This window comes from Bufo gargarizans, chromosome 1 (assembly GCF_014858855.1).
Source record: "Bufo gargarizans isolate SCDJY-AF-19 chromosome 1, ASM1485885v1, whole genome shotgun sequence".
NCBI classification, from domain to species: Eukaryota; Metazoa; Chordata; class Amphibia; order Anura; family Bufonidae; genus Bufo; species Bufo gargarizans.
In genome coordinates, this window is record NC_058080.1 from 548991552 (window position 1) to 549013397 (window position 21846).

At 43.6% G+C, this 21846-nt stretch overlaps 1 protein-coding gene across 2 annotated transcripts in view; it reads right to left on the minus strand.

Annotated features, from left to right (window-relative positions):
• ANKLE2 (ankyrin repeat and LEM domain containing 2) overlaps positions 1 to 21846 on the minus strand; it is an 88598-nt gene that overhangs the window by 52114 nt on the left and 14638 nt on the right. For both annotated transcript variants that reach the window (XM_044275592.1, XM_044275591.1), the window contains exons 2-7: positions 19007 to 19444; positions 16175 to 16369; positions 13632 to 13825; positions 5773 to 5961; positions 5557 to 5679; positions 2986 to 3052 (exon numbers count right to left, since the gene is read on the minus strand). In XM_044275592.1, coding sequence (XP_044131527.1) covers positions 2986 to 3052; positions 5557 to 5679; positions 5773 to 5961; positions 13632 to 13825; positions 16175 to 16369; positions 19007 to 19433 — 1195 coding nt within the window. In that variant the 5' untranslated portion in view covers positions 19434 to 19444. The remainder of the gene's footprint in view (positions 1 to 2985; positions 3053 to 5556; positions 5680 to 5772; positions 5962 to 13631; positions 13826 to 16174; positions 16370 to 19006; positions 19445 to 21846) is intronic.

Genomic DNA, 21846 nt, shown 5'->3' on the forward strand with positions numbered 1-21846 from the left:
CCGTCTACTTATATATAAGGTATATACCCTTAATACATTGGGCATCATCTGCTGTTTGTGGAACACCACCTTAGGCTCACACAGGAGGACCGAATGAGCCCTTTAGAGAATAGTGCAAGGCTTGCTGCAAGCATCGTATCTCAAGAGAAAAAAACATATCTCAGGAGAAAGGGAGGCATACGTACGAGTAGCCCCGTAAGCAGTGAGAAGGCCAACTCACCTATGGGAGGAGAAAGCATACACAGCCCAAACAATGGACAGCATCCGGTGAGAGTGCAGCAGTCCGCCTAGAAAAGGGGGGTCATGCACGAGGCCAGGCCGCAGCCAGGGAGAGTGCAGTATTCCACCTAGGAAGGAGGGTCATGCACCTGCAGCCACCAGAACTAAGGTGGGCGACGAATTCTGGCCAGAAAAAAAATCTGCATGCACGTGGCCAGCGCCGTATCCCAGGAGAGCAAGAAAACGCCTGGGAGGGGGAACATGCCCTGGCCAGCGCCGCAGCCGGGGAGCACGACATACCGCCTAAAGACAGACAGCATGCAACAACAGCAGCACTGAATGATGAGGCTACCGCGTCCTGCGCAACAGGACCAGTTATTTAAACAAAATTATAAATTTTTTAGTTATTAATATCACAGACTCCCCCTGAGGCAGAAAGGGCGGCCACCATACAGGCCCTCAAGAGCCGGCCAGTACCCAAAAGGTTAACAGGCATCGGGGGGGGGGACGGACGACCTCCGGATGGGAAGAATTCGCGCTTGGAGAGTTCCGCCCCCCCCCCCCCCCCTGTTGGAGCACAGCTCTCGCCGATGCCGGCTGCGGGAGCCCACCCCGCGGCCGGAAGAACCAGGGACCCGAGAGGAGCGCGGAGGTGCGGCCCAGCAGGCCGCGATGCCTGGGCCCAAATTTGCGGCGTCCGGCCAACCGGACCGATGGTCGGCCGGGCGCCCAGGTGGAGCATAGCTCGCACATGCAATGCAGGCCGCGGGAGCCCACCCCGCGGCCCGGAAGAGTCAGGGCCCGGGAAGGAGCACCAGATGGTGCGGCCCAGCAGGCCGCGAAGCCTGGACTAAATTTTGCAGTGCCCAGGACCCATGCCGTCCGCACCGGTAAGCGCCCCCTCTTTCCTGCAATCAGCTATGGAGGGGAGGAGAGGGAGCAGATTGCCGCCTTGCGGCACACCAGGGACCACCTAGGTCCAGCAGGGCCACCCAATAGCCACTTGCTCGGATAGGCTACCAGTGAGGGGGTCAGTCACGCAGGAGATCGGGGAGGGAGGGGACGTAGGGCTGGAGAAGCCACTCTCTCACCACAGTCGTCTTCACCCTCGGTCCGTTCCAGCAGGGTCGCCCCTTCAGCTACTGGCACCGTAGTGGCAGGACGCTGGAAGAGGGACTTGGCGTGCGGGCGACCCTTGCGCTGGCGAGATGTAGGGGAGCTGGGCTGCCCTGGTCCACCTTGCCTTCTGTGGGGGAGGCAGCAGTGCGGATGACCGGCACTGGCGCAGCTCGACCCCGGGAGCAACAGAGAGGTCTAGTGCGACTCTGTTGTCCCTGATGATCTGGAACAAAAAGAAAAGAAAAAAGCAAAAACTAAATTTTAAACAAGGAGAAAAACAGCCCTGCAGAGCAGGGAGTGTCTTGCCTCCTTGGACACTAAGCAAAAACTGGCAGTCTCTCTCTCCAGGCTGAGGGTATAGCTGTGGAGGAGGGGCTTAACAGTTTAAACTTAGTGTCACGCCTCCTAGGGAGATGAGCTATACCCAAGGTCTTCTGTGTCCCCCAAGGAAACTGGGCGAGAAAATACGTTCTATGAACTCACTATGCCCATCAGCGAATACTTTCCAAAATGGGGTTATTTGTGGTGTTTTTCTACTGTCTGGGCATTGTAGAACCTCAGGAAACATGACAGGTGCTCAGAAAGTCAGAGCTGCTTCAAAAAGCGGAAACTCACATTTTTGTACCATGTTTGTAAAAGCTATAACTTTTACCCAAACCATTTTATTTTTTTACCAAAACATTTTTTTTTATCAAAGACATGTAGAACAAAAAATTTGAGAAAAATTGATATATAGATGTCGTTTTTTAAAAAAAAATTACAACTGAAAGTGAAAAATGTTTTTTTTTTGCAAACATTTCGGTAAATTTCGATTAATAACAAAAAAAAAGTAAAAATGTCAGCAGCAATGAAATACCACCAAATGAAAGCTCTATTAGTCAGAAGAAAAGGAGGTAAAATTCATTTGGGTGGTAAGTTGCATGACCGAGCAATAAACTGTGAAAGTAGTGTAGTGCAGAATTGTAAAAAGTGGTCTGGTCATTAAGGGTGTTTAAGCTAGAGGGGCTGAGGTGGTTAGTTAGCTGACTAGAGTGTGACACCGAGTCTAGAATATTAAACCTTTTCACAATATTCTAATTTTCTGAGAGAGTGTGACTTTGGGGTTTTCATAAACTGAAAGCCATAATCATCCAAATTATAACAAATAAAGGCTTGAAATATCTCGCTTTGCATGTAATGAGTCTCATATGTTAGTTTCACCTTTTAAGTTGGATTACTGAAATAAACAAAACTTTTGCACAATATTGGAGTTTCACCTGTATGTGCTCCGATAGTCCCAGCCACCAGTGAGGTGCCTTGTATTAACCTTCTCTACATGACAAATGCCATTTTCTGAGGTGACAACCCCAGAAAATGGCTTCTGCCTATGTTTTATAGCAGAACATCCCAATACTTTATATTTACAGTGTGGCTATATAAAGCAAGTAAAACCTACAGCACATAGACCCATTACATCTAGCATCTGAAAGCTCAGGGTCCCTAGAAAAGCAAATGGATAGGGGGGCATTGCGAGACAATCCCTTTAAAACTAACTTTTTCTCCATTCATTTTTAAAATCTAGAAGTGAAAGGAAATTATTCAGTACATCCTGTTGCAAAAGTAAAGACACTTTAAAAATAAGAAAAAAAAAATACCACAGACACTAACCTTTTAGACATTCTCTAATCTTTTCTTTGAATTCTGGCGATTTATTTTTGCTTCGTTCACATATGACCTGTAACAATTGTCGAACACAAGATTATAGTTTACATTGTATGCTGAATAAAACCTGAGTTCACATTAATAAATATGCAAAAGAAAACAAACATTACATTGGGATATTTTAAACAATGCGAAAAAACATACAACTGCCAAGAGTGAGTAAGAATACAAATAGACTAAGGCTAGATGCACACGAGCATTTACCGATCCAGAACAGTGTGCTGAATCTCTGTATCTTGGCACTGCCGGAAGCTACTGTGTTGCTGTACGACCCCATTAACTTGTTGGGGCCGGGCAGCCAATAGCAGGCCACAAGGTTTTCATCCGCGCACGGGGAGATTCAGCGGCAGCCATGCAGGCTTCAGAAGCGCCACGGCACAGGTGTCGGGGAGCGAGGCAAATACATTGTGTGAGGCTCCTGTGCATATGGGAAAGGTTGCATTTCAGGGGTCAGATACTGAAACATTCTACATTTTTCAGACCAGCATCTGGATCGGAATACTTTGGTAATTGCATCTAATTAAAAATTCTGTATAGCCACCGAGCTATTCAATAAAATGTATATCTGTATGGCGCCACCTGCCGTTTCTTATATTTTCTTTCTCCACCTCTGAGGTGGTCACACATGGCAGTTGATGATTCTGTTAAAGATGTGTGAATTTTATTCTATATTTTTGCATATCTAGGATTGTGACGAGTTAACTTTTTCTCCAAGTGCCTCCCACCCCTCTTTGCTTCAAGGCTGGAGAAGAGGGGGGGGGGGGGGGGGCAAAGAGCTGTGCTGTGGGCAGCGTCTGGTTTCTCATCTTTCTACAGCTGTCCCAAGGGAGGCATATAGAGTGTGGAGGAATGCATAAACCAATCATATGGGTTGATAATATATACCTATTATTCACTGCCTATAGAGAAGCACCTCCTTGAAGTGTCACACATGACGTATGCAGTATTCTTGTTAGGATAAACTCCATTACAAAATGGTGACGATAACCAGATGTTTACATTAGTTCACATTCCAAAGTAGTGACCAGTGCGCAGAAGCCAGGGTGCTATCTCCTCTCTCTTATCTCTTCTTCCTTTTGAGCCAATGAAATAATGCCTGGGCCTCAGAAAGTACTGCCCTTTTCTGAAGATACATATACCACTTACTCTGTGTAATAAAAGTTAGGGGTTGCTTTAACCAACTTCTGTGTCAGTGTCCAGTCTCTCAACCACGTGTGGATATTAACTCCTTGGGGGTACATTGATTTGGAGCACCAGAGTGCATCTCAAATGCTCTAATTTAGGGCTACTTTGAAAATTCAAACTGAGCACCAGCCATATCTTCTGTTAGAAGATGTGGCAGTTACAAGAAAAGAGCTACAACAGAAAGGACACGCTCTGGAAAAAAGCACACACCCCCTGAGCTCCCAGTCTAAAGAGCATCTTCCATGTGAGGTACAGGGCTGGTTCTATGTTTGTTAAAGGTATTGTACTATATGATTTAAAGAGGACCTTTCACTAATATACAAACTAAAAACTAACTATACCTGTGGGCAGAGCGGCACCCAGGGGTCCCCCTGCACTTACTAGTATGCCTGGGCGCCTCTCCGGTCGCCCGGTATATGCTCCGGTGTCTCAGCTCCGTCTGTTGTATTGGACTGATTTTTTTCTAGGAGGCGTGTCCCTTGCTGCAGTGCTGGCCAATCGCAGCGCACAGCTCATAGTCTGGCTATGAGCTGTGCGCTGCGATTGGCCACCACTGCAGCAAGGGACACGCCTCCTACAAAAAAATCAGTCCAATACAACAGACGGAGCTGAGACACCGGAGCATATACCGGGCGAACGGAGCGGCGCCCAGGCATACTAGCAAGTGCAGAGGGACCCCTGTGCGCCGCTCTGCCCACAGGTATAGTTAGTTTTTAGTTTGTATATTAGTGAAAGGTCCTCTTTAAGGATTTTCATTTTTTACATTGATCGTGGCCTAACCGCTTTAATGTACCACGATAGCCTTTGTAATAAATTAAAGCAATTATCTAAAAAAATAAAAATCTATTTTATATACTCACCCTTTTCCCTAGTGCGGTTGTTCTGGTTCTTGCGTTGTTTATTTCTTTCAAACAGTGGCGATATGCCTAGATACATCGGAGAACAGTAATTGGCTGCAGTGGTCATGTGCCATACCCCGGCCAGGTCACCGCTAATGTTTGAAAGCAAAAACATACAGAAGAACCGTACCAACGACTGACAGACATACAGAAGAACTGAAGAACGACTGTGGGAAAATGGGCGAATATATAATTTTTATTTTATTTTAAGACATTGCAGGGGTTGTCTGAGATTTCTAATGATCACAGACATCCCTGTACAGCACAATGACATACAGCTACCTCAGAACAGCAGATTCCCAACTGTACCCAAGAGCTGGGCTCCAGCTGTAACACAATCCGGGGATTCTCCGATCCCAGCAGTTTAATCCCTTAGCAAGGGTCATTAATTAAAATCTAGACACAAGGCACACATGAAAGGCTGTAATAATACCTGCTCCGGAGTCTGGTCATATTTGTTCCTAGGGTTCTTTATGATGCCAGGATGTGAGCAGAGCACATAAACTACCTCAGCATTCCCAAATTTACAAGCAAAATGCAGAGGAGTGTCAAATCCCTAAAAGAAAAAAAAAAAATAATCAATGAAAATTGGTAATCTGTCCTTAACCAGTTAAAGTGCAGACTGTGTGGTATTTCCTTCATCAATTACCATTTTATCAGGCGTGTTTAGATACAGATCAACGATGTATCTTATCCTTTTCTGAAGCATGACCTCGTCATCATCAGGGTACATAAGTCTCATGAATTCTGGATTCTCCAAAGCATCCAGTAAAAGCTGACTGATCCCAGCCTGATTTTCCTTAGCAGCCACATGCATGACATTGTACCGACACCCTTCCTGTTGTGGGAAGAAAATGCAGTATAAAAATGTATTAGACATAAGCAACTGCTCTGACTACTTGTGCTAAAGAGTCAGTATTTCAGCAAGCTACAGAATGTGGGTTAGATTGAGAACTATTAGGCTTTATGCATGACCTGTACAGTGATCCTATGGGCCTATAACAAGGCATTTCTTTTGTTGACACATGGTGTCTTAAAGGGGTTGTTCTGGCCCCAAGTCATGACCTTACCTCAAGAGCTGGTTAATGCAGCACTGCTCTCGCTGAAGTGAATGGGAGAAGCAAGCAGTAACCAGCTCAGTCCACTAAACTACCAACATAGCTGCTCCAGCGCTCCACCTACTGCAGAGCAACTGACTGGCCGGGTTGTGAGAGGATAGGCCACCACTTGTAAAGGGTTATACAGACTCTTAAGCATGGACTTCATTAACTTTATAGTCTTCCCGAAACATTGTATGAAGTGGCCTGCCAATGTCCCATGGTCTCTCTTTGAACATGATAATTAGGGATGAGCAAATCGATTTCGGATGATACATCCAAAGTAGATTCACTAAAAACTTTGTTGTAATACTGTATGGAGTTCCCACTCTGTACAGTACTAGAATGTATTAGCTCCGATGAGCTGAAATTACTTTGCGAAGTTGCGCAAGACTTAGGGTAATAACTTCGCAAATAAATTATTACTGTGAAGTAATAACTTTAGCTTATCGGACCCAATACGTTTGAATACTGTACAGAGCGGGAACTCTGTACAGTATTACGTTTTTAGCGAATCAACTTCAGATGTACCAGCCGAAGTGGATTCACTCATCCCTAGTCAAAAATAACACAGTTGGACCAATACAGATACGCCATAAAATGCAGGTAGCACAAGTAACAAGAGCACAATATAGAGACAGATATATAGATCTAGTAGGTGCCACAAACACCAGCATCAACACGTGTTCCGCGTTGCTTCCTCTCTTAAGACTCCCCATTACCATTTTAGAATTTACCACAGCTATATCTTAACTAGCAAAGGGGAAAGCAACAGATAGTGACAGACTCCCTATATAAGTCTATAGTCTGTATAAGAATGTTATTGGCCCGCAGCTACTATGGTTATATAATAATATTCTAGCCTCTCATTGCCTCCCATAGTCTTTCAATGACACTTCTATAACGGACATCATACACTCTGACCAGTCTGGGTTTATGCCGGGAAAATCTACTACTGACAATATTAGGAGAGTTCAGGTAGTTACCCGGACTGGTTGGTCCCACCAGCATGATGGGACACTGTTGACAGGCCCCATCTCCTGGCCGTGCTTGCTGGCTTTGGTCCAACTCATCTCTCAAATGGATATCACGTTCTGCCAATGGAAGTTTTGAAGGATGTATTTTGTGCTGGACTGTGGTATTTGGCTTTGTTGGGGTGGTATAATGTGCCACAATATGGAATTACTGACCATGGCTTCCATCAATTTGGATCCGACATCCAAACTGGGCTACTTTTAGTATTTTTTTCCAGGGCCACTAAGTTCACAGTCCACCCCTGCCTGCAGACTGGAATGCCACAGTTTCCACCCTTTTATTTGCATCTCAGTCAGCTAATAATCGCTTTATACAACTATTTTTATTTAATCAATGTTACCTTACTCAGGTGAGGCTCTGTAGAATGGGCAGGATGACTACCACTAACTGTGAGATGTTGATCCCCAGGTGCAGTTTTTTGCATTTTATATGGTACTGCCCAGAGATGCGATCCTTTTGGACTGAAGTAACCGCTCTGCTCATTAGCATTCTGAGGCAACCTATTCCTACTAACCTCAGGCTATGTCTCCTTAGTATTAAAGAGGATGACCACTGGTCAATACCACACAACTATTGCTCCACAAAACCCTTGTTGGGGCCTGCAAATCGGTGGCCTTGAGATGGCTAGATGCCCTCTATCCATTCCTCAATGGTGTAACTTGGTTAAGGCTACATTACTTGGTTAAGGTTTACTTTTGCAGTTCTCAAAACTGAATTTGACTCAGCAGAGATCACATGCCTCTTCTTCACAGCAAAAATGTTATAACATGAACAAAGTTGAGAAAAATACCTTAATCCTAACTTCTACAAACCTATGAATACAGAATCAAACTAATATGAAAAGTTGTTATTCTAAAAATCTTCATCTACCTGCATATTATAAGTTATACCAGCAAGAATTAGTCTTTATGTAGAAAACTATGATTTAAAATCAAGCCTTACAGACTAGTGATTTAAATCAAATCCACTACGCCGGAAACAAACAAAAAACGTAAAAACCGATCCGTGAAAAAACGGACCGCAAAAAACACTAAAAAAGCCATACAGTCATGTGCAGGAGGCCTTAAAATCAAAAGGTGCTTAAACAAAGTATTAGTTTATTACAGCAGTCTTTTTAGTTATGAGTCTATCAGCATGGCACATTTTGACTCTTCTTTGCAAAAACACTCCAAATCTGTCAGATTGTGAGTGCATCTCCTGTGCACAGCCCTCTTCGGATCACCCCACAGATTTTCAATCTGATTCAGGTCTGGGCTCTGGCTGGGTCATTCCAAAACTTTAATCATCTTCTGGTGAAGCCATTCCTTTCTTGATTTGGATGTATGCTTTGGGTCGTTGTAGTGCTGAAAGATTAAGTTCCTCTTCATGTTCAGTTTTCTAGCAGAAGCCTGAAGGTTTGTGAGCCCATATTGACTGGTATTTGGAACTGTTCATAATTCCCTCTAGCTTAACTCAGGCCCCAGTTCCAGCTGAAAAACAACAGCCCCAAAGCATGATGCTGCCACCACCATGCTTCACTGTGGGTATGGTGTTCTTTTTGGTGATGTGCAGTGTTGTCTTTCGGCCAAACATATCTTTTGGAATTATGGCCAAAAAGTTCAACCTTGGTTTCATCAGACCATAACACCTTTTCCCACATGCTTTTGGGAGACTCCAGATGTGTTTTTGCAAAATGTAGCCTGGCTTGGATGTTTTTCTTCGCAAGAAAAAGACTTTCGTCTTGCCACTCTACCCCATAACCAAGACATATGAAGAATACGGGAGATTGTTGTCACATGTACCACACAGCCAGTACTTGCCAGATATTCCTGCAGCTCCTTTAATGTTGCTGTAGGCCTCTTAGTAGCCTCCAAACCAGTTTTCTTGATGTCTTTTCATCAATTTTGGAGGGACGTCCAGTTCTTGGCAATGTCACTGTTGTGCCATATTTTCTCCACTCGATGACAGTCTCCACTGTGTTCCATGGTATATCTAATGCCTTGGAAACTCTTTTGTACCCTTCTCCTGACTGATACCTTTTAACAATGAGATCCCTCTGATGCTTTGGAAGCTCTCTGTGGAGCATAGCTTTTGCTATGGAAAGAAAATTTCAGGAAAGACCAACTAGAGCAGCTGAACTTTATTTGTGGTTAATCAGAGGCACTTTAAATGATGTCAGGTGTATGCTGACTCCTATTTAACATGATTTTGAATGTGATTGCTTAATTCTGAACACCGCTACATCCCCAGTTATAAAAGGGTGTGCACACTGCAACAATATTTTTGTTTTTTGTTTTCTTCCCTCCACCTAAAAGATTTAAGTTGGTTTTTCAATTGAGTGGTACAGTTTATAGGTCACATTAAATGGTGGAAAAAGTTCTGAAATAATTTATCTTAGTCTAATTTTTTTTTTACATCACAGAAACCTGACATTTTAACAGGGGTGTGTACATTTTTTTTATCCACTGTGTATATAATCAGAATTGCTAATTCATTCTTAGTCGTGATCAAAAATAAACCAAGCCCCCACACAACTCCATAGACAGAAAAATAAAGTTATGGATATTGTGAATTTTTTTTTTTTAAAGGAATAAAAAAAAAAAAAAAAATTGCACAAAAGTAGTCAAAAAAATTAAAAAATAATTTGGTATAGCTGTAATCATGCTGAACCATAGAATAGATATTTTATACCGAAAAATGAACGCCGTAAAATTTATAATGTAAAAACGGAGTTAATAAAAGTTAATCAGAAAGTTATGTGTACCCTAAAACAAACACCATTAAACACTACAACTCGTCCACAAAAAAAAAAAAAACAAGCCCTCATACAGCTACATAGACTGAAAAATAAAAAAGGTTATAGCTCATGGAAGGCGACAATGAGAAAAGGAAGAAAGTAAGGCCCAAAACAGTAATTCCTTTTTCGCGAATCCTCCATGACGGCACCTTACGTGGAGATTATCCTCCTCCTCCAGCCAGGCAGGGACAGGAAGGTTCAAAAGGGCCTGCCTCCTCACTTACCTTCAGTGTCTTCTGGACTTGACAGGCCCTAAACTTACACAATTGTAAACCTTCACAAGTTACTTAACTATTCTCTGTTATACATATTAAATCACATACATATATAAGCGCTAATATAAGCGGTGCCGTCACGGAGGATTCGCGAAAAAGGAATTACCGGTAAGACTAATTCAACTTTTCCCCTCCATGATGGCACCTTACTTGGAAAGCTAACAGATTAATGAATTAGGGAGGGACAACTGCTTGTAAAACTTTCCTACCGTAGGATAGGTCTCTTTTAGAATCAATATTTATCCTATAGTGTTTTACAAATGTATGGGGACTCGACCACGTTGCTGCCCTACAGATTTGATCCAAGGAAGCGGATGCTTCTTCTGCACATGAAGTCGATACTGCCCTTGTAGAATGAGCCTTGATATTTACTGGGGGTCGTTCTCCTATTGCCATCTAGGCTTCTGAGATAGCCGATTTTAGCCAGCGTGCAATAGAAGGTTTGGACGCTTTTAATCCTTTCCTACCACCTAAGAATTGGATAAAGAGGTTATTAGATTTTCTCCAATCTTTAGTTTCCGATATATACTTCAGAACACACCTTCTGACATGCAAAGTGTGTGTTTTTTTCACAGAATGGAGGGAAGAACCACCTCCTCCATCCTATGGAACTCCGAGACCACCTTAGGAAGAAAGGAATGGTCAAATCTCAGGACTATTCCGTCATCCCTGATAATCATGAAGGGTTTTTTAACCGAAAGGCCTGTATCTCATTAACCCTACGTGCAGAAGTAATGGCAACCAGGAATACTGTTTTAAGGGTCAGATATCTGATATTTGCTGATTCCAAGGGTTCAAAGGTCTACTCCGGAGTCTGAGCCTGTCGGTTCCCTTCATAAAGCGAATGATCCATGGGTTAGATGCTATTTCTTCGTCTAAACAGGCGCTTAAAGGGGTTGTCCGGGTTCAGAGCTATACCCTTATTTTCACCCCGGCAGCCCCCCTGAGCCTAGCATCGGAACATCTCATGCTCCGATGCGCTCCAGTGCCCTGCGCTAGATTGCGCAGGGCACGGGCTCTTGTTTTCAATAACACACTGCCGGGCGGTAACCTCCGCCCAGCGGTGTGTTCGGTGACGTCACCGGCTCTGAGGGGCGGGCTTTAGCTCTGCCCTAGCCGTTTTCCTGGCTAGGGCAGAGCCAAATCCCGCCCATCAGTGCCGGTGACGTCACCGGGGTTCCTGTCAGCCCCATAGAGAGCCCCGGTACGTCACCGGAACTCAGAAAAATGCCTTTGCCCTGTGCAATTTAGCGCATGGCAAAGGAGAGCATCGGAGCATGAACTGCTCCGATGCTCATGTCAGGGGGGCTGCCTGGGTGAAAATGGAGGGCTGTCCAGGTTCAGCTCTGAACCTGGACAACCCCTTTAATGCTGAAATTTGTACTCCAAGAGTGCTAGGTTTTAAACTCTTATTAAAGCCTTCTTGGAGAAAGTCTAGAATAGACAAAATACTCCCCGCTGAGTTAGGGTTTTCTGAGCACCAGGAAACATATCTGTTCCAGATTTTACGGTAAATTCTATTTGCGACTTCTTTTTTGCTGGCTAGCATGGTATCGATTACTCTGTCAGATAGACCCTTAGATTTTATGACTGCCCTTTCAGGATTCAAGCCGAGAGGTGCAGACTTTGCGTCTTTGGGCGAAGAACTGGCCCCTGACTTAGGAGGTCTTCTGACCAGGGTAGAATCCATAGTTCCTCCGTGGACATTTTTGCCAGGAGAGGAAACTAAGATCTCCTCAGCCAGTTGGGAACAATTAGAATTACATTGGTCCTCTCCTTTTATTTTTTCTGAGTACCAGAAATACCCCTTTTTTTCTTGGTTTCTAATACTGAAAACATTCTATCCTGGGCAGATCTATGTATTTTTTCTTCTTTAATTTCCATGGATTCCTGACCGCTTTCAATAGATCGTTTAGATCGTCAGATGAAAAGAAGTAATTTTTAAAATCGCCATCAGAGTCAGAATTACTACTACTCTCATCGCTATCTGAAGAAACATCGGAAGAAGATGTAGAGGTTTTTAAGGGCAATTTTTTCCTGGACCCCTGTTTTTATGTTAATGGTACACTAGCGGCTGCAGGAAAATCTGAAAAAGCGGATTTTATTTCTTGTTTAATCAGACCCTGCAGTTCCTAAAAGACGGGACTTCTTCCCTGACAAGGTTATCAATGCATTTTTCACAAAGTTTTTTAGCATGATTATCGGGGAGTTTAACAGAACATACGCGACATCTAAGAATTTTACATTTTTGCCCTATTTTAGGTTTCACAAAAATGTCTTTGTCACTCTTCCATACAAAAAGGGTAAAAGATGAGAAAGGCCTATTAACAGCATGTGCAAGCAGCATTCCATACTTGCAACCTGGATGTCACTCACTGCTACAGGTTGGTCCATAGCTTCCTCCGGATCCATATGTGTGGATGGTTGAGGCCGCAGAAATGCTGGTTACTTCTCTGGTCAGAGGCCGACATCCGACTTGACCAGGGAGCCAGTTTTTAAAAAAGTATGGCCAGAAGTCTCCCCAGGACCTCTGACGTCATCCAGGCCGGCAACTCTCAGGCCACCACTATTAGGCCCCCGGATGACGTCACCCGCCAGAGCCGAGAATCTCAGGCAGCGGACGGCCTAGAAACCGGAAGTGCTTCTTCGAGTGTCCGGGTGCCGTAGCCTGCTACTACGCGCTGGCGTGCGAGAGTTTTAATGAAAAAGGACCACGGCAGGCACTCCATAAAACGGACTTGCCCAAGGTAAGCCCGTGGCTGGCTCAATGCGCCCGCCATCCTGCGATAGCTCCCGACCAGAGAGGAAAAGGTAGTTCCTATCCTCCGCCTGGCAGGGACAGGAAGACACTGAAGATAAGTGAGGAGATGGGCCCTTTTGAACCTTCCTGTGCCTGCCTGGCTGGAGGAGGATAATCTCCAAGTAAGGTGCCGTCATGGAGGGGAGGGGAAAAAGTAATGTAAATGTGATGGATATGATAGCCTCCAGCAGGACCCAGGCCACCACCAACAAACAGCTTCCTCAATCTCAGAGTGGGGAACCGTTTGGGCCTCTGTGACCACAGCATCTGAGGGTTTAAATGTCTGCAATCAGCATAAAAAAAGACCAGTGCCTGGTGAGGATTGTGCCAATTATTTTTGTGAACGGTTTTCCTCATCCTATGTCCTCCAGAGTGGGAGCTACTATGACCTAAGTTTTTTTTTTTTGCGACTACCTCTTTAAGTGCTGCATCAGGTTTTAAATATTTCTGCATATAAGTTTACATTCCTAGAGAATCTCATTTTCAAACAGGACAGGGACAATGACTGTTTATAATGAAACTTACCTGGACAACAGTTGGGTTGTCACCAGACCCTATAAGGTAACGAGGATTGCTCCATACAAGTTCAGAAAATGTGGCTAGATCCCCTTTTTCCACAGCCTTCCTTAGTTTTGCTGTCAAATCTTGTGTCCTGGGGCTCTTGAAGCTGTTTGCTTTCTCTTTGTTCAGGCTTTCAACATCCGGAGCAGACAACCCATCTAGACATTTAAAAATATATTGTACAATAATTGAGAAATACCTTCCATCCCACTTGGCATTTAAGGCTACCCTTCTACCACAATGAAAATACAGTACACTAATCCTTATTCATTTCAAATTCCAACACTTATGTATCCCCGCGATAACCGTATCTACATTTCTTATTCCTGACCCACAAAAACACTGAGGGTCAAAGCCAAACTCCACTCTGGAAGCTGCAGGCTTCACTGGATAATGACCCATTGTTAAAAATCAAGCTTTTAGGTTAAACTTTCTTTTTTGGATTTTTGCTGATTTTTTTTATTTTTATGTCACTGTATTTAAAACCCTAAACTCCTGCAAACTTAATAGCCACCACTGGCTATTGCATCATCCCAGGCAGGATTACAATGACAGCGATCACCTACATATAGATACAACTGGATCCACCATTAATAGGTGACTGTCACAGCTTATTTACTCCCTCCCTGTACAATGACTTCTAGATCAGGCATGCTCAACCTGCGGCCCTTCAGCTGTTGCAAAACTACAACTCCCAGCCTGCCCAAACAGCCTACAGCAGGGCATTGTGGGAGTAGTAGTTTTACAACAGCTGGAGGACCGCAGGTTGAGCATGCCTGTTCTAGATAGTTTACAGATCATGTCTAGGAAACTCTTACATTGGAGTCAATGAGGTCTCCTCAAGTTTATTGTGCCTACAGCGCAAGTGGTGGTTGTAAAGAATCTCTCTACATGCGGTTAAGGGTACATTCACATGACCGAATTTATGGGTCTGCATCGGTTCCACAATTTTACTGAATAAAAAGGGTACTATATTCTTCACTTTATAAGATGACCTTTTTAGCAAGAAAAACGGCAGTCAGGGAGATCCATGGCCAGACCCCCTGACTCCTTAATGAACTGGCAGAGCGCACATACATTGCTTTACCCAATCAGATTGAGGCACATCTGCACACACCTCTCTCTCCCTGCCAACACCGATCTGTGTGATTAGCAGCTGCAGGAGAGCACATAGGGAGGAAGGTCCTAAAGTTGTACTGAAAGGAAATGAAGACTCAGTACAAGCTTAAAGGGATCTGGTCACCACTATTGAGCACATACTGTAGAGCTGCTCATATGGCGCTGTAGGTCTTCTAAAGGGCTTCCTAACCTTACCTGAATGTACACTATAAATGTATTTGTGCCGCTCAAAAAACAATTTTATATATACGTTAATGAGCTTGGAAAAGAGCCCAAAGGGCAGTACTTCATGAAGCCCAGCCACACCCATTCTTCATGAGCCCCGCTCATCCCCTCATCTTGTATTCTTCTTAGGCCCCATTCACACGTCCACAATTTCGTTCCGCAAAATTGTGGACCCATTCATTTCTATGGGGCCGCACTCCGGAAATGCGGACCTGTACTTCAGGGTCCGCATTTCTGTTCCTGAAAAAAAAAAAAATAGAACATGTCCTATTCTTGTCTGCAATTGCGGACAAGAATATGCATATTCTATTAGTGCCGGCAATGTGCGGTCCACAAAATGCGGAACGCACATTGCCATGTCTTGCAGGTCTGCAAAACACGCTACGGACATGTGAATGGAGCATTAGTGTGTGGATGTCACCCTGCCGCAGTTGTAAACTCTCACACATACACAACATCATCTAATGTGAGCACCCGGGCGCTTTCAATTCCTGTGCTGGGATTAGCCTCAATAACTGAACTGTGGTATGCGTAGAGAGGGTGTAGCAGAGATGTGTGTAACAGAACTAGGTACATTTAATGAGGTGATCACATGCAGCACTGCTGGTTGATACATTGGTCAGCAGATGACACAGTAAGGGTGGGTTCACATAACATTATTCCCATCAGTTAAACGTATACGTTAAACGGATGCCTCAGACTGATGCCATACAGTGGCATTCGTTCAAAGAGTTCCACTGGAAAGAAAAAAAAGAAAATGAAATACACTTTTTACGAGAGTCTGCAGGATGCAAGAATGTTGTGTGCTGTGTTTATTTCCTAACATATACGTCAAACTGAGGCATATAATGTGATGTGAACCCACCCTAAGGGTAGCAGAAGCTGACCAAAACTATTCCCCTCCATGCTACACGCTACAGTTACTGACCTTAACACTTCAGTAAAACATCAATTAACCACATTCCCCTCAAAGAGGACCTAGAAAATATTTTTTCTGTTGTCTAAACCTGGGGAGAGTCTTATAGTCCAGTATGTGTTATAGAGCGAAAAATACAGTATGTGTTACTATCTGGTTTTAGTTAGCAGCAAAAAATTATAGGTGACACATTCCTTTTAACAATTATGGAAGTCTATATCAAATGACACCTTATTATCTGACCAACCTCTAAAAACAGCAGAAGCAACTTTCACAGGTGACGAGGACATGGATGATTTGCTGGGTGATGGACAGTAGTCAGTTATGCCTCTAGCAAACTTTTCTGCATCTTCTCTTGACTGGAACCATTTGAACCGGGAACCTTTCAGCATCTTGACAATCTGTAGAGCTTCCTTTTTATCAGTGTAAATGTGGATATTTTCTGCAACAAGAAACATGGGTGTACATTGGCCCCAAATAGCAAGAGCTTAAAGGGCTTCTGTCACCCCACTAAAGTGATTTTTTTTTTCCGGTGATGTCATCGGCGCAGGCGCACTGAGGGAGTTCTGAGGAGACGAGCCTCCTCATCTCAGAGCGCCTGCGCCGAATCAACACAGGCGCGCGATTTTTGAAATGCCGACAGGGCTGGCCGGAGGAGGAGATCCCGGGTGGCCCTGTCAATCAACACGACGAGGGGGCGGATTTCTGCAGCAGCTACCAGCAAGTAGCCGCCCTACTTGCTGGTAGAGACCGAATTTACATATATTAAAACTTTGTTTTTTGCAGAAACTGCTGGATCAAAGTAAGTAACACAATTATATTGTCATATATCGCAATATAACTAATTTCACTAGCCCAAAAAAAAAAAAAAATCACTTTAGTGGGGTGACAGAAGCCCTTTAAAGGAAAGTCTATTATTTCAGCAAGCAAACCATACTCAAACACTACAGTGAACTGTAGAATGCTGTCTGTACAACTTCCATGCACTGTGTTCGGACTAGGTTTAGTTAAGCGTACCCTTGCCTACTGCATCTGGCGCAGAATCGACATCCTGACTTCCCTCCCTCCTCACTGATGTATTGCTTGTGTGTAAGACTGTTGAAGCTGGAGGGCAGAGAGGAGGACAAACATGTGCCTGAACATAACCAATGCATATGCAAGGGATGTAATAAGCAGTTCATCAAATGAAAGGAGTGGTGGTTAGTGTGGTTCTGCCTCTGCTTGCACAGCTGGTGTCCTCAAAGGGGTTCTCCATTAATGAGATTTTACTAAGTGCCACCACCTCCTGTATATGCATGTTTCGGTACCAGTGTTGATAGCCAGTGCAAGGGCATGGTAACTTGCTATGTTGCAGCTAATGACTGGCTTCATAGCGACGTAGCCACAGCAGGGAGCAGGTATCCCAGCAGTCAAACAGCAATTTTATTCACTCCCTTTACAGAGCAGGGGGAGGGGAAAGGTAGTCTTTGTTGACACCCACAAATATTCATGCGGAAAACCTCAGATTGTAGCTACATGCCCCCACAGCCCTGCAACTGCAGGTCAATAAAAGAGGGGGAAAAAAAGGGGTTGGCTGGAGGCTGGATCTATGAAGGGAAGATTACTTACCTGGTTCTGGCTCCTTCTCCTCCCAGCCGACACTCCTTTGCTGAAAACATCCAGTTAGATGCCGCCTTAAGCCAATCAAAGGCTGCGGCAGTCACCAGATCACCTTGCGTCATGTGACCATTAGCAGTAAAGCAACTATATAAATTTGATATTGCTGTAGTCACACTAGACCACACAAAAGGTAAAATATTTTTACTGCAGTGAACGCAGCAAAGACAAAACCCAAAATAACAATGGTAGGGAGAGGGAAAAAACAGACATGAAAAAGGACTTTGATTTCCGAAGTAAATAGACATTCTGATGTCCAGCTGTTACAAAACTACAAAGCCCGTTATCTGTGAATATTTTTTTTCCATTCAACCATCAATACCTTCCTCATCACTATATACACAGTGCTCAATGCTACATCCTGCTCCGGTCCTTGCGATCATGTGATCGGCAGCTCCCAAGTAACTGCACGAGCTGCTGTGTCTTAGCAGACTCCGATGAGCTCTACAGAACATGCCAGGAGGCTGTATTCCGCCCGTAACACAGACAAATATACATCAGGCCCATTACAGTAAATATCCGCAATAAAAAAAAAAAAAAAAAAAAATACATGCCTCAAAACAAAAGGTTAAAGAACACACTGCAGTCTCTAGGCCAACCCATACAGCGCAGGGCAAGGGAAAGCATTGAAGTATGCTCCGATACTTATCTCAGGGGGGCTGCCTGGGTGAAGGGGGTATGTCCAGGTTCAGCTCTGAACCCAGACAACCCCTTTACCTGTAATTTAATAAATGTAAGGTTTGAAACATTTCAGACTGGTTACCCTCTATGTATGAAGATAAACTTTTTTTTTCTTTACAACCAAAAGACAGTGACTGATAGGCACCCAGCCTGTGAAAGTTAAATCGCTCCAAGCTTAGGCATATAATTTGCCAACTGTATTACTGCAGCACCACATTGATTTCATTTTCTGGAATGCCAGCTTGTATAAGGGACAGCTAAATCAGTATCTCAAGTCTGCCATATCCACCTTAGTTATGAATAATCAACCCTTCACAATTTATTGGTACAGTCCTATGGAGGCTGTCTCTATAGGGTTTTTCCGCTGGAGAGACGGTGGATGTGCACCAACTGTGCCCTTTGCCATTTACCAGCATGAAGTAGCGTTGGAAAAATGTCATGCCACTTTGCCCTTGCTCAGCTTTTTGTGGGGGCCACGTGGTTTGATAATGGTTACAAACAAACCCTGTGTAGTGTGATCTGCCCACTGCCTGCTAACAGGGTTTGTTTGTAGTCTATAGCCATGGAGATACATACAGTAGGTCTACAAATACTTTTACAAAGCTGCTTTTGCTTTTTTTCCCATAATTTTAGATGCATAAAAAAAAATTATAAATAGAAATAATGAAAAAGGTGAGCATAACCCGCAATAAAATGGCCTAAGTAATGCTAGCAGTCCAAAGTTTTGAGCTAGGCAACTTACCAGTCCTAGACGGTGTTTCATCATACACAGGGCACACAGCATAGTACAAAGGGGGATCATTAGAATAGGAATTGGTAGACGAGTGAGCAACTTCTGAACTCCCACAGGCTGCAAAGTCTCTTCTGGATAGGGTCTCTTCAGTAGGGGGGTTTAAGCCTACATCGTATCCAAAGTCCCTATCTTCAGAGTAGTTGGCCTTCAGACGACAAGCTGCATTTTGGGGATTATCAGACACAGCGCTCCCATGATTTGAGCTCAAGTTATCCACATCAACGCCTTGCTGTTCAAGTAAAGTACGAGCTAGTTTCTTCTCAAATATGCATCTAGTGGTTGACGTGATAGGCCCACACTTTAATCCTGCTTTTAATATCTCTTGTCGCAGCTCATCTGGATCCAGCAGCTTTAAGTTGCTCAAAAGCTTCTCCATGCTCTGTTCAGCTATAATAAAGTAAAGGTAGCAGAAAAAAAAAAAAAGGAAAAACATTACAGACAAGCTTATCTATATTAGGCGCCATTCACACTACGCTTCTTGCTCTGTAGACTGTATACAGACCTGTGACATGGCATACAACTGCATGTGTCACCAAGAGGATCCTATGCTATAAGAATGTATGGCACTCTTGGCATACAGCAGGTAAATAGGTGCCTCACAACACAACGGAGGAAAAAATGCGGGGGTGAAGATAGCCTTTTCAGTAGTCTGAATATTGCAGCATTAACCATTTCATGCGCTTGACGTTACCATCAAAACAGAATAAGGCCGAATGCACACGGCAGTGTTCCGCGGCCGAGAGCGGTCCGTGGTATGCCGGGATGGATTCCTGTTCAGAGCAGGAGCGCACGGCGTCATCGGTTGCTATGACGCAGTGCGCTTTATGCCGCCGCACTACAGTAATATACTCGTATAGTGTATTACTGTAGTGCAGCGGCAGCATGAAGCGCACGGCGTCATAGCAACCAATGACGCCGTGCGCTCCTGCTCTGAACAGGAATCCAGCCCGGCATACCACGGACCACTCTCGGCCGCGTGCATTCGGCCTAAGGGTCATATTTTCAGAAGAAAACACAAAAAGGTGAATACAGTGACAACCCCATAGTCAGCCATGTACAACCACAAAGTCTGATAACCCAGCAAAGTGTGCTAACATTTCATTATGGATTTTTTTTCCTGAAAGTACTCATCCCTTCAGTAGTTTAATACACTTTTCTCAAACTGCATGATTATCCTAAATATTCCATAATCCAGCTTTCTATCAGATTCTAATTGATACCAGATTAAATTAATCAAAGTAGTAATTACCATAGCCACTCACACCAGATAACAGTCATCATCACCACTCCACACGCAGCCACTTCTCTATTGGAGACCACTCTCAGAAAGCTTGGTCAAGCCGAGAGGGTACACCCTCATCCATAAAAACAATGGCAGCAAAATACCTGGCTAGTCCTGTATTCGGATGCATTCACACGAAAGTGAAAAACACGGCGGCTGGCTGTGTGCATCCCCCACATCGCGGTGCGGACCCACTCACTTCAACAGATCTGCCACTTGCAAAATGCAGCCAAAGAGGACATGTTCTATAATCTGACGAAGAATAAGGCTACTTTTACACTCGCGTTTTGTGCGGATCTGTCATGGATGGATCAGTTCAGATAATACAAACGTATGCATCCGTTCAGAACGGATCCGTTTTTATTATCTTTAACATAACCAAGATGGATCCGTCTTGAACACTACTGAAAGTCAATGGCGGACAGATCAGTTTTCTATTGTGCCAGATTGTGTCAGTGAAAATGGATCAGTCCCCATCGACTAACATTGTGTGCCAGGACGGATTGGCTCAGTTTTATCAGACGGACACCAAGACGCAATGCAAGCAGCATTTTGGCGTCAGTCTCCAAAGTGGAATGGAGACTGATCGGAGGCAAACTGATGCATTCTGAGCGGATCCTTTTCCATTCAGAAAGCATTAAGGCAAAACTGATCCGTTCAGGGTTCTCACAAGCGGTCCAAAACGGATCTCACAAACGAAAAGCCAAAACGCCAGTGTGAAAGTACCCTAAAGAGGGAGATTAATCAAACTGGTATAAAGAAGAACTGGCTTAGTTGCCCATAGCAACCAATCAGATTCCACTTTTCACAGCTTGATTTGTTGCTATGGGCAACTAAACCAGTTCTACTTTACTCCAGTTTGATAAATTTCCCCCAAAGTACACAGAATCAGGTTAGCCATATAGACTGCTCTACTAAGGTTATGTACCAGCAATGGCATTTTAAATATTGCATTTGAAGCCCAGTTCAGCGCTAACCAGGTTTAAAGGGGTTTTCCAAGATTTTAATATTGATTGGTGGGGGTCTTGGACCTTACCCTTTCAGGACAAGGCCCAAAGTCTATTTTCCATTTTTCCTCCACTGCCTTCCAAAAACCATATTTTTTTTTCTGTTCATATAGCCACATAAGGGCTTATTTACAGGACAAATTGTACTTTTTAATGGCACTTTATTTTACTATAGCTTGTACTGGAAAAAACTATTTGCGTGGTAAAACTGGAAAAAAATAATAATAATCTGCCAAGGTTTTTGGGGTTTTGATATTACAATGTTTACTGTGCACCAAAAATGACATCCATTCTATACCAAAACTGCATAGGTTTTATTTTGTTTTACTATTTAAAAAAGGAGAGATGGAGAGATAGAGATATATATATATATATATATATATATATATATATATATATATATATATATATATATATATATATATATATATATATATATATATATATATATATATATATATATATATATATTTATTTATATAAAATTTTGCTTTCATCAT